Raw genomic sequence first — 17,910 nt, 5'->3', positions numbered from 1 at the left:
AGGCACGGGGCGGAAACTACCCCCGTATTCTTGTGCCAAAACACCAGAAGTCACACCTGTGTTCATAGGTGTAGAGATGAAATGTTTGTTGTAATCAGGCAGTCCTAGTGCGGGAGCAGAACACAATGCTGTTTTGAGATGTTCGAAGGCCACCACAGTTTCTGGTGTAGGTGTAACAGGAGACAATAGTGGATCAGAATGTTCCACTATGGCCCTAAGCTGCTTATCATAATAAGAGCAGTCAGGAATCCACTGTCTACAATAGTTAATGAGACCTAAAAAGCTAGAACTGCTTGTTTGGTGGCAGGTAGCTGCAAGGTTTTGACCACAGTTATACGATCATCAGAGAGCCGTTGTTGTCCTTTGGAAAGAAGGAAGCCTAGATACTTGACTTCAGTTTAACAGAGCTGTAGTTTGGTTCTGGACACCTTGAAACCCTTCACAGCCAAGTGCTGTAAGAGATGACAGGTTGCAGTCCAGCAGCCCTCTTCTGTTTCTGTCGTGATGAGTAGATCGTCTGCTTACTGCAGGACACGGGAATCATCAGCTACCTGTAAGTCTTGTAATGAGTCTCTGACCACTCGTGAGAACACAGCTAGTGAGTCGATGTAGCCGCGTGGAAGACAAGAGCAATGTCAGCTGGCGTCCCCGATGCGTGAAAGCAAGCAGCGGCTGAATCTCCTCTGCCAAAAAAATGCAGAACACAGATCCACCACGCTGAACCATGCATGGTGTGATGGGATTAGGGTTATGATAGTGGGTACATCAGGTACAACGGGTAAGACTAGAATTACAACCTCATTAATTTTTCTGAGATCTTGTGTGAATCTCCACGTGCCATCAAGTTTTGGAACAGGATTAACAGTTGTATTGTAAGGACTTACACAGGGTTTTAATACGCCTTGCTGGAGTAATGAATTTTCAATAACATCAATACCGCAGGCTTTAGATTCAGAGAGTGGATATTGTTTTACATAAACAGGATTAGAATGTTTCAACTTAGCCTGATAAGGTATACAGCACACAGACAGACCTGGTCCTTGTGGTCAGCCCAAAGAGAATTTGGCAGGCAACTCAACTTCGGATCTGGTGACTCAGAATGAAAAAACAGAGAGAGTGAAATACATTGAACCGCTGATTTTGGGTGGTTAGCTACGGTTTCAGAAAGCAGAGGTGTAGAAACTACTAATTTAGAGCCAGAGAAAGCGAGAGTGAGATGCAATTTACTCATGAGGTGTCTGCCTAAGAGATTGAAAGGACACTCTGGCACATTAACAAATTAATGTTGGAAAAGTAATTCCGGATCCAAAAATGGATGTACAAACAACAGCGGTGTTACATACTGCTCAGTCACTATCCCTCAATACCCACAGAGCTCACAGAAGACGGGGTTAAAGGCCCATTGTAGTCTTCTCCAATTGATGACATAGTGGCACCAGTATCTGACAAAAAGGCATAAACAACATTTGACACGTTTAATTCAATCATAGGCAATTTCTTAATTTGTGCACAATTAAAGGCTATGTTAAACTGCATAGGTCCACTCTGCACAAAGCGACCACGTCCTCTTCTGCTTCCTCTATTTCAGTACAATGTATCTTAAGCACCTGCTCCACGCGAGGTGGGCAGCAGGATAAGAACATGTTTACAAATGGAATGTTAGCATTTAAAGGATTATAATTCATGAGTGCAACATGTCTCCATTGTGTAGTGAAGCATTCTAAGAATTTAGGGACAGTTTCGCCCTTTCCCATAGTTAAAGCAGTTACTTGAGTTAAATCCTGTGCAGCTGAGCTCAGTTTAGTTAATACCGCAGCAAATCATTCTTAAATTTTTTGACATTTTCCTCATCAGCCCAATAGAGAGTCATTACAGTTTTCTTCTTTACCTTTCGCTTGCCATGCCATGGCAACATTAGTTGGCTTTAACAGCTCAGACAGCGGTAGACGAAGAGCAGACATTGAAGAAGGACCCAAAGGAGGGTCAGGTCTGATGGCTCCGTCATACTTACTATCAGTAGATGAAACGGAGTTACAGTCTGTGTTCGCGCGAGAGCATATAGCGTCAGCAGCGAGAACAGCAGGAGGAGGAGAGAGAGATTTTTTCTTCCTGGTTGTGGGTGTGGCTTTTGGAGCGCGAGCCTCTGTGTGTGTGTGTGTTCTACTCGCACGGGTGCGGAAGTGCGTGAGAGAAATATGGGGGGGGGCTTTCAGTTTTCGTGGAGGTGTGCGCTGTGTTTTTTTCATTAACAATAAACGCCTTAGATAATTTAGTTTTAACATCATAATGCTTATGCCAATTTAGATCTCCTTCGCCGTCATTAATCATCCATTTAATCTGTGCTAGAACGCAAGGTTCAAAAGAGCCGCGAAGAGATATAATTTGTAACTGGGGAGAACACGCCATTGACCATCCATTCAAACAATCAAGATACGGAACAGTATATAAACCCCCAGAAACGGCTTCTACCCAATCACGAGGAATCATTCCCGGTGACGGGGGAGCAGGGGTAGAGGAATACCCTCCCATGCCTGGAAAAACACTTAACACCACACTTACAAACAACAAAAAATACACTCCCTGGCAAAGCACAAAAGTGCAAACGAAAAAAAAAATACTATTTCTATATTAAGGCAGCTGTGACGTTGCAGAGGAGCTCACAGAGTACAGATTATCCTAAACCTAGACAATCACTCCCATTTTAAAAGTTTGGAAATTCACCATACCAGGGAAGCGAACAAAATAAATGACCACTTACCTTGATTTGGAGAATCCCACTTCTGACACCATTTGTAGGGATAAAGCAAATAACAGCTTCTATTATCCCCTTTTCCTCCGTTAGCCTTTTCAGCCTCTTGGTTCATTTACTCAACAGAAAAACTAGCGCATGTGGTTTATCATGGAGCGTATTCAGGTCTGGAGAGTCTATATGAACACACTGGCAACCAGAGTAGTTCAGAGAGACGTCTGGTTTATTGCAGATTCACAGAGGTTTATATTCATATACAGAGGTACAAATAGCCATGCATAGGCGCACTGCTGTTTGGAAATAATATGGCAGTTGAACTGTCTGGCCACGTACGTGAAAAACATCTTAGGCAATACAAGAACGTACAGGTTTCTGAACATATATGGTATAGTTTGCTTAACAGAATAGAGGAAGTTCCTATGGTGACATTTTAACTGGCACGTACACAACAGACAGGTCTAGAAAAGTTCATGAGACAGAAATGAAACTATAACCTAAACATACTTACACATATCTGAGGGAATAGAGAATAGAGAGATTCCAACAGTATTCCATTACAGTTACGTCAAAAAACAAAGTAATCAGATTACAGGTGCATTTTGTAAAAAATGTGAATACTATCAGCATTACAATTTTTTTTTTCCATTTTAAAGCCACAGAAATTAATCTTTTGACATAACACAATACAGATGTCACGATCTCCCCATTAGATGGTGTGGCGGTGTGAGACGTGCTTGGAAGGCTGGAGTGCGTGAGTGTGCATGAGCCAGAGTGTGCGAGCGCTCGGCGAGCGCACACTCTTCGATTGTGCATGACTGTGACCTTGTTTACTAAGGACACGTGCGTTTGTTGTGATTCTGTTCTGTTTCCTCCCTATGTTGTTATTGGTTGGTGTTCGAGGGTGTGTCTACAATGGTTTCAGCTGTCTGTATTTACCCATGATTATGATGGTGATTTAAACCCATCGGATCTCTGTGCAAGTTGCGCAGTATTAAGTTTACCATTGTTTGAAGCGGTTGGTTTCTCGTTTTCATGTTCATGACCTTGTTTTTGCGTTAATAAAGTCTTTGATCCGCACTTGCTTCTGCCTCCATTACCGTTCCGTGACAACAGACAGCTGCTTGATTATAATTCTGGTTCTATCTTTCCAGTCATGTCTCACATGAGCATCCTCCTGGTGCATGTGCAAATTAACACAAATTGTTCTCTGAAATGCTTTTGTTTGGGTGACCATATGTGCTCTTTTTCCCAGACATGTCCTCTTTTTCGGCCGGGATTTCTAAATTTGAGAAAATGGCTGGGATTCGGCTTTATTTTCATTATGATGTCCTTATGGTCTAATACTGCATCGTGTGTGTGCGTATTTGCATTGCTTTAACCCCTCTCTGTAATTTCTCATTTATTTACATATGTGACCTTGAAGTAATCCAAAAATAATCAGATTACATTACTTTCATATTGTGATACTTGGATTACGTTACTGATAATTTTTATGAAGTAATTTGTAACTGTAACGGAAAACATATTTAAAGTAATCCTCCCAACCCTGTTTATGTTTCTAATGTGTTCCTTCTAGTAACCACTAACTCTCTCCCTCTCTCTCTCACACACACACACACACACACACACACACACACACATCTTTATATTGTACTGTCTGATATTTGGACCTTACAGTGTTTACACATTCTACCCCTCAATTTAACAATATTTCTTTGTTATATAGAAATTTCCTCTTTTAGCACTGTTACAAGACAACATTAAATGTATGACGCTGACACTACACACACACAAAGTCAGCTTTGTTTCATATGCAGTGCCATTACATAATTTCCCTATCTATCTATCTACCCATCCATCCATACATCAATCTTTCTAATCTCTCTGTTCTTTTTATTCATAGTAAGTTTACTTTCTCTCATACACACGTCTTGATTTTTATACCACAACAGAGGCTCTACTGGAATGTGGAAAATTTATTGTAATGTTGCCATTATTTGTTAAACCAAAATCCTTACCATAATAGTCTACTGTCTCCTATTATTTAGCACCATGTGAACCATTCTCCTAAAAGACACTAGATGTTTTACCATTGGAGATTTATAATACGATTTTTTTAGACTGAGTACTGGGAGGAAACTCCTGTGTGAATTCTGAACTACAACTCCACATCACACAATTTCATTTACTTTCTTGATTGTGTTTAATAAAATCATGATGGCATTATTCATTGGTTATGCTGATGTGATGTTATGGTGCCCCACTTCATTCAATACCAAGCAACATTCTTCCACACTTTCTCACAAACCATTCAATTTAACTTCTAATTATTCTCCAAAAAAATATTGAAAACACACATATGAAGAAGGAAATTGGAAATAATCTCCAATCACTAGCACCCATGCTTACGATGCTCCACTCATTGTCCCTGGTTGACATCATTGTGCAGCAAGTTGAAGCACTGCTCCAGTCATATTTATTTCAGAATCAGTACTGAGAGAAAATCTGAAGGGAGAATGAAACAAAGACAGAGTTAGTTGAAACAATAGAGCCATGAATGCACACCTACTGGAGAGTGAAGATAGCTGTTTATTAAGGGTGTACTCACACTAGGCGATCTAGATCACCAGGCACACCATTTAGCCTTTGGCTCTTTGTTTTACTCAGCTCACAACTGGCAGTTGTTGTGGATAAAAACGACATGAAATAAACATGAGGGAGACTTAGTATGAGTAAAATGTAATTTTATTGGTAATTCACAGGACGGGTGGGTGCGTAGTCTGGAGGAGAGCGAGAGGGGGAAGAAAATGGGGTGCGTCCTGGGGACATGGGGAGTTCAGCAAAGGTGAAGTGAGAAGACCACTGAGAGTTGGGCGGACTGGTAGGTGAGAAGAGGGACGAATGGTCGGGGCCCGGATCAGAGAAAACGACATCATCCTCGGACTGGAAGCTGGAGGAGGGTTCTGACTGTGCAGAGGCGTCAATACGCACGTTCACGGGGCAGATTCTGTATCGAAGGGGAGGGGGGAACCCCGCATTTCCATTCCTAGGGGGGGTGCTGCGAAGATAGTTGAGTAGCACCATGATATCAGCAGTGAGATGCACAAGCCAGTGTCCAGATCGAGATCCAGATCCAGATTCAGGTCCAGTAACGGGGAGAGGAGGGACTGACGACGGGCACCTAGACATACAGAAGCGGTATTAGTCAGATGTGGATAAATTGGAAAAACACTTTAAAGATCTTTAAGAGTAATGAGTAATACACTATGGTTGGTAGAGTCAAAAAGTCAAAAAGAAGTATAAGTATACGAGCTGAGGAGTGCTACCACACGCACACACACACACACATACCCACACACTCTCGTACAGTCAAGGGCGGGCAAGTAGACATAACACACACTCTCTCTCTCACACACATACTATTATAACTTTATAAGAATAATAAAAAGGAATATTTAGATATTATAAGGGTAATATCGCATAATAATAATAATACATATATATACTCTTTATAAAAAACAGAATAATAGGATATGTGGGACAGTAGAAGGGTAATATAATGGTATTAAGAAGTAGGAAGTACAGTAAACCGGTTTTTCAAGCAGTATATATATATTAAGAGATATAGAGCAAATATGAAAATAAAATATAAACTAGGAATACAGGAAAATATAACTTACTCATGATTCAGATAGTGAAGATTCTTGTAGATTAAAATTCTTGTCTCGCAGGGAAGGCCTTGATTTTAGGAGAACCGTGAGGAGCCAGTTATAAGGGTGGCTGGGTCAAGCTGCCCCCCCTCGAGATAACAATAAGACCAAGGTCCCATTAGATTGTTTAGTCTCCTCCACTTTCTATTCTCTAGGTAAATCAAAACTGAAGTTTCTGATTCTCTGGGTAACTGAAAACTGAAGTTTCTGATTCTCTGGGTAACTGAAAACTCTGGTTTCTGATTCTCTGGGTGACTGAAAACTCTGGTTTCTGATTCTCTGGGTGACTGAAAACTCTGTTTTTTGATGTTCTGGGTTATTAGAAATCCCTGGGTTCTGGTTTTATGTGTAAATTAAAACCCCTGGTTTCAATTCTATGTGTAAGTGAAATAGCCCTTTTCTGGAACATAAGAGTAAGGTAAATGAGCTCTTTTTTAACCCTATTGATATAACCCTATATCACCCTACAGGTGAAAAAAGAGAAAATCAAAACACAGCCTAAATGCTCCCTGGTTCAGTGTTTTGTGCTCCAAATTAATGTCACTAAACCACACAGGGAAGAAAAGACAGAGGATATATAGGTATCACAATTATGAACAGGGGAACCCACTCAGTAATTAACCCTGCCCTTTGTCCTCCAATCTCTCTTTTCCTTCAGTCAAACATTGCCATGGTTGCCACAGTAGCAAAATCCAGAGATATGCCTATGAGAGTCAGATACATTCTTCCTTTCTCAGAATCTCTTCTTTTTTTTTTTTAGGTACCTGCAGTTCACTCTGAGGTTGGGCAGCCGTAGTACCCTTAGCTCCTGTCCTGCCCCAGATCAGCCTGGGGAGGGATTGCTGCTCCATTACTCATCTGATAATGGCATCACATGGAACCTGCTACAGCATTACTCTTATGAAGGCTTCCATGAGCCCAGGTAACCACATCCCTTACAGCCTTTCCTACTACAATATTGTATTTTAGCTTTCATCCCTACATTCCTAATGTCAATAGAGCAAGTCTGTTTATGACAGCATCTTTTCTGTGCAATTTCCTTGACTTTACTAAAATTTATTTTTTTAGTGTTGTTGGTTGTTACATCCTCCTTTTAATGTCTAGGAGTATAAGGGACATATATTTGTTTGTATAAAGTAAAATAAAGTAAATACAATTTTAAGCAGGGAATTAGAAAACCACTACTATTGAGGTATGAGGTGTTGAAATGAAGAATGAGAATATGCCAAATGGGTTCTGCATTAAATATAAATGTTACAAATACTTACAGGCAATAGTAAAAAACAAGTAATAAATATTTACTATAAACAGGAGAGCAATTAAATAAACAGTATTTACAGGGAATTGGGTCAGAACACAGGAGAAAGGGACAATGAGCAGTGCTAAATCAAACAAATCATCAAAACAAAATGATCACTATCTCTCGATACCGGCAATTCTTACCTGACTAATGTCCCATAAATACTCTGGCTATATAAGCAAAAGATACAAATGATGGCACCCACTCCTTACCTAGTGTATATACAGTTTCAAACTCTGTGTGATGAACCATGTATGTCACGTGATGTACTGCCCTATCCACTCCTTGCTGGTCTGGTAAGTTGTGGGAGATCTTTTTGGCTGAACAGAGATCTGAGTCACCATACAAAAAGTTGGAGCACAACAACACTCAAAAGAAGTTTGAAATGACCGAACTGTAAGAAATAAACAAGGTTGTTATAACACTAAGTAAACCCAAGGAACAATTCTCGAGTTACTAATCCAACAAAGAAATTAACAGAATGAGTGTCAATTGGATAAACAACCAAGCAATAATTATTGCCATGTTCCTACTTCTCTCTCTCTCTTTTCTTATCAATTTGGGTTTATATACTTCGAGTGATGACGTAAAAATGACTAATGATGATAGATGTGGTATACAACCAATAGCAAGAACCTAAGAGTTTTGATAGCGGAGGGAAAGTGGTTAAAACACAAACCAAACAAGATATACGACCCTCAGGTGGTAACATTGGTCTACTTCATTGTTTTCTGTAAAATTGATTAGTAGCTATAGAGAAATTGTTATGATGCACCACTGTATAGCACCCTGTCTCTGTTAGGATTGTATCAGTAGAGCTCCCGCCTGGTGCACAGAAGTTTGGAGTACAGTTTCGCTGGTGGCAGCCACACCACTCGGGCAGTGGACAGGATGTTTGGGCGCTGGATGAGATCAGCATGACATCTGTGCTATTTAACACCATCAGTCTGGACTTCAGCAATGTGTTGGATGTCACACAAAGTCTGGGTTTCTACCTTGGACGTGTGCAGCCCTACTGCCAGCATGACTGGACACTCAGGTACAAGAGCACACACACACACTATATCGAACTCTCTACCTATCTCTCTCTCTCTCTCTCTCTCTATTTTATATATATATATATATATATATATATATATATATATATATATATATATATATATATATATATATATATATATATATTCCAGCAGAAAAGAAACATCCTCTCACATTCAGCTGCTTATATTTCCAGCAAATTCCATCAAATGTGTAAATATTTGTATTAACATAAAAACATTCAATAACATAAACTGAACAAGTTTCACAAACATTTGACAAACAGAAATGGAATAATGAGTCTCTGAACAAAAGGGGGGGGGGGGTCAAAGGTAACAATCAGTATCTGGTCTGACCACCTGTTGCTTTAAGTACTACAGTGCATCTAATCCTCATGGACTGCACTAGATTTGTCAGTTTTTGCTATGAGATGTTACCCCACTCTTCCACCAAAGCATTTGCAAGTTCTCGAACACGTCTGGGGGGACACATGCTTACATGTAATTTTCCACTGCAAGGACGATCAGCTGTCTTTCCTGTCTACCTGTCTTAGGCATCTTACATTACAGACATTGTAGTTTATTGCTCTGACCACATCTGCAGTACTCATGCCTCCCTGCAGCAGACCTATTCAGGTGAGCAGGCACCCTAGACATATTTCTTCTGGTGTTTTTCAGAGTCAGTAGAAAGGTCTCTTTAGTGTCCTAAGTTATTGTAATTGCGATCTTAATTGCCTACCACCTGTAAACTGTTAGTGACTGTTTCACAGGTGCATGTGCAATAATTGTTTATGGTTCATCAAACAAGCATGAAAAACATTGTTTAAGGCCTTTCCAATTTAGACCTGTAAAGCTTATTTGGATTTTACAAAATTATCTTTAAAATACAGTTTCCTGAAAAAGGGATATTTCTTTTTTTTGGGCTGAGTATATACACATATACAAGCTGGAAACAGTGACGGGCAACTTCTGGATCACTCATGGTGTGAGAACACTGTGTGCATCTGGATGCCACTTCACGCCTGGACTATTGTTTGTTTTGTGTGTTTTGCATGTGCCTTGGTTGGATTTTTTCGCTTTTTGGTTCGCTCACCATCAACATTTTCAGTTTTGAACTGTTTTGGATCCTTTTGTGTTTTTTCTTGCTGCTTGATGCTTGTTTGGCTGTAGGCCTGTTGCAAGCTGTATCCCTGTTCTGTCCACCACTTTCATCTCGGCTGGTGAATGAGTTAACAATCTCTGTATCAGTTGTGCTGATTGTTTACTGCTTACTGTTTGAATGAGTTGCCATCCTCTTGGTGAGATGTATATTGGTGATGTAATAGTCGGGGTCCGGCTAATGTGGTATCACTGGTGGACTGTATTATATGTCAACGTAAATATGCCTTGGGCAGTTGTTCCATTTCTGCTAAGATTCTGCATCATTTTTGGTGATAAAACTGAAATGGAGATTGGATACTCACCATCCCATCTCAGGACTTTAAAATGCCATCTGCATCTTGATTCTGCAAAATATGCGTACTGTCAGATGCTTGGAGTTACTCGTTATCTGCGATACACACACCGCTCATCCAGAGTATCCCTGAATACTCACTGCTCAATACCTGGTACTATCCCATGCATCTGATCTAATAAGGCCCAGCCTAAGTCCAAGTCACGATCTACTGACTGCTGGACATGCAGATTGTTGATATATCTTAACTGTGAAGTACAGTGCCATAATTCACCGATCAAGCCTGATACTTCACATCCTCATTTTGCTCTTTTGAACTGCTGCTCCAACTCTGATAAACCTCATACCTCAATGAAAAAATCACTGGCCTCGATATGTTATTACTCATTGAAACCCGGCAAGTAGCCAGTGATTACTTGCAGCTGAACCTGCTTACACCAGATGAATATAGACATCTGTCTAAACCGTGGCTACATGGCAAACAGAAATGGAATAATGAGTCCCTGAACGGGGGGGGGTCAAAAGTAATAGTCAGTATCTGGTCTGGCCCCCATCTGTCAGCTGTCATCTGTCAAAATGATTTGCGTCTCACCCAACTCGATTTTCACAACACTAATACATTTGAATATATGATATTGAAGGCTGATTCTCATTGTCCTCTCACAATTGTTCTACTATATCATCCTCCTAAGGCTCAATCTAACTTTTTTCCAAACTCTGTGAACTGCTGATTTTTTGGCCACTCAAACCATCCTCTTCACAGTGCGTTGAGACAATATAGACACACATCCTCTTCTAGGTTGATTCATAAAATTTCCAGTTGATTGGAACTTCTTAATTGCTCTCCCCTACAACCTGACCCCCTGTCTCGGGTCCTCTGGGTTCGGACTCCTCTCTGTCCCTAGATTTCACCTCTCTATTATGGGTGGTAGGTCTTTTAGTGTAGTGGCACCCAAGATCTGGAATTCACTCCCTCTGACACTTCGCAGCATCACATCTATCTCCATGTTCAAATTTCAACTTAGAATGTATCTGTTTTCTCAGTGTTATTTGTCGTAACTTGTTGCTATGCATTTTGCTCTCAATGAGTGTATTATCTGTACTCTGTTTTACACTTTTTGTGATTGTCCATGATTGTTCATTGTTTATGTATTACTGTATTGTAAAGTGTCCTTGAGCTCTGGAAAGGCACTATATAAATTAAACATAGTATTATTATTATTATTATTATTAGAGGCAGGTGTTTTCAATCAATTGAATAACAATCAGGTATGAGTGCCCTGTTTTATTTAAAGAACAGGGATCTATCAAAGACTGATCTTCACAACGCATGTTGTGGAAGTGTATCAAAGGAGATTTCTAAGGACCTCAGAAAAAGAGTTGTTGATGCTCATCCAGCTGGAAAAGGTTAGAAAACCAGCTCTAAAGTGTTTGGACTCCAATCCCACCAATCCACTTTCATGCACCACTGTATATACAGTTTACAGAGCTGTGGTGTCGTTTCTACGACTTCTGAGCTGTAGTCACTTAATACTTTTATTACAGGAGAAACAACACTGTTTAAGCTCTGTTTATGACACTGTTCATTTGTAAAACACCCAACTGAACACTGAATTCCATATTTGGATAAAGTCTATTCCCACATACCAACTGTACACCTGTACCAACATGATAAATCAGGCTGCTTCTTCAAATCTGGACCACGAGGACCACTGTCTTGCAGAGTTTACCTCCAACCTCAAACTCACACATTTTACAGCAGAATGCTACTATAGAGGACTTATTTCTGACTAAAAATTTCAGGTTTGTACCTAGTCCCCCACCAGAGATATTCAACCTGAAAGTGAGGGAATTTTTTTAAATTGCACTTTCTCACCCCCATAAAAGGTCTCAAACCTGAAATGTTCTACATGCACACTATACTTATCTAGCTACCCCCTAAAAAATTAAGACTGAGACTCAGCCCTTCAAGTCAGCCTCAGAGAAGCTTCTGACTCTAAAAGTAGCTCTTCTGCTGCCCCTGACATCTCTCAAGCGAGTAGGACAGTTACAAGCTCTCTCTGTTGCCCCTTCCTGCCTTGACTTTGCCACTGGATTAGCCAAGGCCTTCCTATATCCTAAACTGGATTATATTCCTAAAGTGCCTATGTCTGCTGCCCAGCCGGTAGTGTTGCAGGCTTTCTGCTCTCCTTCGTTTCTCACACTGGAACAAGAGAAATTGCACATACTGTGTCCACTAAGGGCTCTCTGTACATATGTCCACCACTCCAGCCAGTGGTGTAAGTCCGAGCAGCTGCTGATCTACTTGGCAGAGACAGTAAGTGTGATACTGTGTCGAAGCAGTGCATCTCTAGTTGGATAGTGGAAGCGATCCCTATTGCTTATGAGGCGCACAATCTCGCTACAACTCTGGGCATAAGGGCTCATTCCACTAGGGGAGTCGCTTCCTTGAAGGCTTCGTCCAATGGGATACTCTTACAGGATGTGTGTGCTGCGGCGGGGTGTTCTACGCTGCACACATTCATTCAGTATTACAACCTGGATATATGTTCCAGCCCAGGCTCGAGTGTCTTGCAGTGACCCTCGGGCTTGGACCTTTTGAACAGTCCATGCCCACAGTATGACCGCATGGGTATTCTCGTTCCCACAGCATGGAACTCAAGCAATGTTGAGTTTCCTTTGAAAGGGACAATCTGGGTTATGCATGTTACCCTGTTCCCAGAGAAGGGAAAGAGATGCTGCATGGCTTTGTCATACTTGGGCATGCCTGTGAATGGTGTCTTCGCTTCAGGTAATAGAGGCTGACAACGTTCACAGGTGCCCTTTTTTATATCGCGCAATGCACTTAATTGCCTCATCACCTGCTCACGGCAGGCCTATAAATATGCATGATGTTATGAAAGCTTCAGATACTGGTCATGCACGAAGGTGCTTCCCACAGCATGAAGCTCAAGGAACAGGGTTACATGCATAAACCAGACTTTCTCCCATGCCGACAGTGTCCCCTTGTGGTTGGGAGTATTACTGTTGTGTTGTGGCTTTATTCCATTGCATTGCAGCTTGATGCTGTTGTGTTGTGGCTTTATTCCGTTGTGTTGTAAATTTTCTTTTTAAAATCCACTGTTTTGTGCACTACTGGGCCACCATAATCATGTAATGATTTCTGTAAAGCCAATACTAAAAGTTGTGATAGACATATAAATAAATCACGGTGTACTGCAGTATCATAAATGGATGGTGATTAAAGCAACACAAGAGAAGAGTGAATCCGTGAGTTCAGTGTCAATCTCTCTCAAGGACAGAGTAGAATCATTCCCAGTACTACACACCAGTGTGCAAGGAGTGCACTTCAAGCCCACTTTAAGCACTTTTATTAATTTTACCTGACTGCTTCAGCAGGACAATGTCTTCAGTCAATGATGGCAGTGATGGCAGTTGTCAGGAGCAGGGAAGGGTGGAATTCAAATAAAAATATATCAATTACAACAAAGAGTTGCAAAATTTTCCGGGAAAAAAATATGCAATACAATTATAGAGAAGCTAGCACAAGAGTAGATAAGAGACTTCTAAAGCAGCAAAACAAGTGGGTATGAGGGTATATGCTAAAATTGATCATTAGAAATCATTATATGCAAACAGCCCTGTGGAAAAAGTAAGCATACATGCATTTGCAATACATGAATGATTGCATTTGGCCATGAATAAACCATTGGAGTGTGTGTGTGTGTTTGTGTTGGATCCAGTTTGTATAGAGAACTGGATTTCTTCACAGCCTTTCCTTTACTCAAGCATGAGATTTCCTCAGGAAAGTGCTGGTTTTGCACAAAACTAACAATTGCCTTCTCGGCTTTATCGAGATCCACCACTGAAAGTCTGTGAGTCGACACTTTCTTTTGGATAGTTTGTCAGATTGTGTGTTATTTGTCTTTTCCTTTTCATCACACCTCCATTTAAGTGTGTCTTTGACCTTCAAAAGCCATGCCATGTTCCGCTTGAGGTCTTTCCATTTGGAAAAGTATGAAAGCAACTTGCTGGTAGGACAAGATTCCTCCATTGGATTGGCAGATATGACATGAACAGGAGCTTGCTGCTTTATCTCAGGGTTGTTGCTTGAAACGGTATCCATGTCTCTAAGTGTCTTTGGCCACTGAGAGCGTTTGCGAAGGATTTCCAGTCCTTTGAGCCATGTCTTACATTGAAAATCGGTGCTAGTTTCTAGTCACTTCTCATCGTTGGTGGAGTTTGAGACTGTTAGATGCAGACCATTTTATTTGCCATGGGAATTCACTATTATTCTGATAATTGGAGTATACATATCCCCCAGCGCTAATGCTTAGGAGGCGCTCTATGAACTGTATGAGGCTATTAGCTTACTGCAGAACACACAACACGATGGACTATTTATTATCGCTGGAGATTTCAACTATGCGAATCTCAAGTCAGTGCTCCCTAAATTTCATCAACATGTTGACTTTGCAATGAGGGGGGCGAACACGCTGGATCTTGCTTACACAAACATACCCGGCGCATACAGGGCGGAGCCCCGCCCTCACCTCGGCTACTCAGACCACATCTCTGTTATGCTAATCCCAGCATACAGACCGCTCATCAGATGCTCCAAACCGGTTTTGAAGCATGTGAAAACCTGGCCAGCAGGAGCCATCTCTGCCCTTCAGGACTGTTTTGAGCACACTGACTGGGACATGTTCAGAGAGGCTGCAACTGACAGCAACTGCACCAACTTGGAGGAATACACGGCGTCAGTGACCAGCTACATCAGCAAGTGCACTGATGACGTCACCATCTCCAAGACCATCATCACATGCTCCAACCAGAAGCTGTGGATGACTTCGGAGGTGCGAGCACTACTGAGGACCCCAGACGCCGCCTTCAGGGCAGGTGACAAAGCAGATCTAAGAACAGGTGAGGGCCAAACTGTCCCGGGCCATCAGAGAGGCAAAGCGCGCACACGCCCAGAAAATCCACAGTCACTTCACAGATAGTGGCGACACATGGCGCATGTGGCAGCACATTCAGGCAATCAGCAACTACAGGACAATATCACCCACCTGTGACAGTGATGCCTCCCTTCCAGATACACACACACACACACACACACACACACACTCTGAACTCAACACCATCCAACTCCCACTGAAATATTTGCACATTCGTGGATTGACACTGTTGCCTTTTTTTGCTGCTACTGTATTATAAAAATGTAGTATCTAATTTTTTGTCACTATATACACTTTATATACACCTTACCTGGCTGCTACCACTATAACTGCTATGTTCATATTTGGTATAAGCTAATTTGCTGAATACTCGGTCTTAGCATGTTATGTTTACATTAATACCATTTTTAAATTGCAACTTATGCCTTAAATCTTTTACTTGTGTTTGCGATATATTGCAGAACTGTCATGCTGTCTGATCAGAAGATGGAATCTGATAATGCGAGTTGTAACTCCATCTTCAGCATGTGATCCATTTGTACAGCTAAGTCTGCTGCTGCCAATTCCATTCTGGGGATGGTAGTACACTTAAAGAGGTGCAACTTTAGCTTTTCCAAAGGTAAAAGGACACACAGACTTCACCCGTACCGTTTGTGAGGCGAAGGTAGGATACGGCGCCATAAGTTACTTCACTAGCATCACAAAAGTGGTGCAGATGTGAAGTCTTCAAAGCCCTTGGGAATAAAGTTTCGATTTACTTTGAAAGTGTCCAGTAGATGGAGCGAGCGAAGCCATTCTTCCCAGGTTTGAGCTACATTGAGCGGGATCTTTTCATCCCAACTCAATTTCGTCTTACATAAGCTTTGTAAGAGCCTCTTTGCCACAAGAATGATAGGAGCCAAAAAACCCAAGGGGTCATAGATTGAACAAACGATGGATGAAATGCCCCTCCAGGTTACCTCATGGGACTTGATTGTTATGCTGACAGTAAAGACATCTCTTCCCAACATCCCATTGAGCACCAAGAGCTCTTTCCATTGGTAGTTGCTCCTTACTTAAATCCAAAGCTCTCATTTCTTTTGCTCTATCCTCTTCAGGAATTGCAGAGAGCATGGTACTATCATTACTGATCCATTTGTTTAAGTGGAAACCACCTTTTGAGCATACTTCTGTGAGCTGTTGATATAGAAGTATTGTTTGCTCTGTACTGTTGACTGCTTTTAGGCAGTCATCTACGTAGAATTTCTGCCGGATGGTGTTCGTGACTTCTTCCAGATACTTCACCTGATTGTCATCTGCTGTTTTCAGTAAAGCGTATGTTGCACAGCTGGGTGATGACACGGCACCCAAGATATGCACAAGCATCCTGTGTTCCACGAGCTCTTTAGAGATGCCTGTATTTGGCCACCAGAGAAAGCACAAGAAGTTAGCATCTTCCTTTGCTACTCGAACCTGATGGAACATCCCTTCGATGTCAGCGATGAAGGCTATGAGGCCTTGCCAAAAGCGAAGCAATATGCCAAGTAGTGTATTGGTAAAGTCAGGGCCTTGAAGCAGTTCCTTATTTAGAGAAGTTCCACCAACTGTTGCAGCGCAGTCAAACACCACACGCAATTTCCTTTTGTGTGGGTGGTAGACACCATGGTGAGGCAAATACCACACCTTGCCAGTGTCAGCCTGCAACTCACTCTGAGGAACGACTTCACCATACCCCTTCTTCATGATGTTGTTCATAAAGGATTTATAGTCATTATAAAATGTTCGATCCTTTTTGAATCTCTTCAGCAGATGTTGAGTTCTTTGATAGGCTATTTGCCTAATGCTGGGCATGATCACTTTGCTGTTACGAAGAGGGAGTTTTAAGTGGTAATGACCATCTTTAAGTTCAGCTGAAGTAGATATGATCCTCATAAAATGCTGATCTTCCTGTGACAGTTCATTCTTTTCTCCATAGTGCTGTTCCATGAAATCCTGATTATACTGTTGCATCAAAAGGTTTTCCAGGTTAGCAATGGATATCCTATTGACATGAACAGAGGTATCCTTGTCATTTTCGATCCCACCTTGGCCGAGTGGATCATTGATAACCCAGCCAAGAAGGGTTTTAACAGCATAGGGTCCATCACCTCCACAGTTGATTATTCTCCAAGGTTCTAGAGCCTTCGGTGAATTGACACCTATTAGTAGACCAGTGGTAGCCATGATTGCTGTCAAGTCGACCTCTTTAACGTAAGACCATCTTCTTATATCATCCAATTTTGGAATGTTGTCGTGTGTCACTGAAATTGATTTTTGTGTGAAAACGTCAGGCAATTTGAGAAATGAGTTACTGTCTAATGCTGCTACTTCTATGCCAGATATTTTATAACTGGTTATTGGTTTTAATTGACCCATTGTTTTCAAAAGTATTTCTGTGTTCTTGCAGAGAGGGTAAAGCTGCATGGAACAATACATATCTGGAGAACCAAGAAATCTTGTCCGCAGTTGTTTGCATATGCCACAGGAAAGAGGATATAAGGAAGCTAAGGAACAACTTAAATGGCATTTCAGAAATAAAATTTAAATCACATCCGCTTTCATGGACAAGCACTGAGCTGGCCTACTATCAAGTCAGAAGATGCATCTAGTCTGAGGTCGTATGCCCTCTTCTTGAAAAGTTGTCATAATACAATGAGGGAGATGGACTATGTTACAGATCTTGAA

The 17,910-nt window shown here is 41.3% G+C and overlaps 1 protein-coding gene across 1 annotated transcript in view; it reads left to right on the top strand.

Moving 5' to 3' along the window:
• reln (reelin) overlaps positions 1-17,910 on the top strand; it is a 633,795-nt gene that overhangs the window by 296,101 nt on the left and 319,784 nt on the right. The window contains exons 19-20 of the mRNA XM_053623241.1: positions 7,220-7,381; positions 8,562-8,798. Of these exons, the coding sequence (XP_053479216.1) occupies positions 7,220-7,381; positions 8,562-8,798 (399 nt within the window). The remainder of the gene's footprint in view (positions 1-7,219; positions 7,382-8,561; positions 8,799-17,910) is intronic.

The sequence above is a fragment of the Ictalurus furcatus genome, chromosome 4 (assembly GCF_023375685.1).
Source record: "Ictalurus furcatus strain D&B chromosome 4, Billie_1.0, whole genome shotgun sequence".
Lineage (NCBI taxonomy): Eukaryota > Metazoa > Chordata > Actinopteri > Siluriformes > Ictaluridae > Ictalurus > Ictalurus furcatus.
The sequence above is the reverse complement of the archived record's forward strand: the minus strand, read 5'-3'. Positions and strand labels throughout refer to the sequence as shown.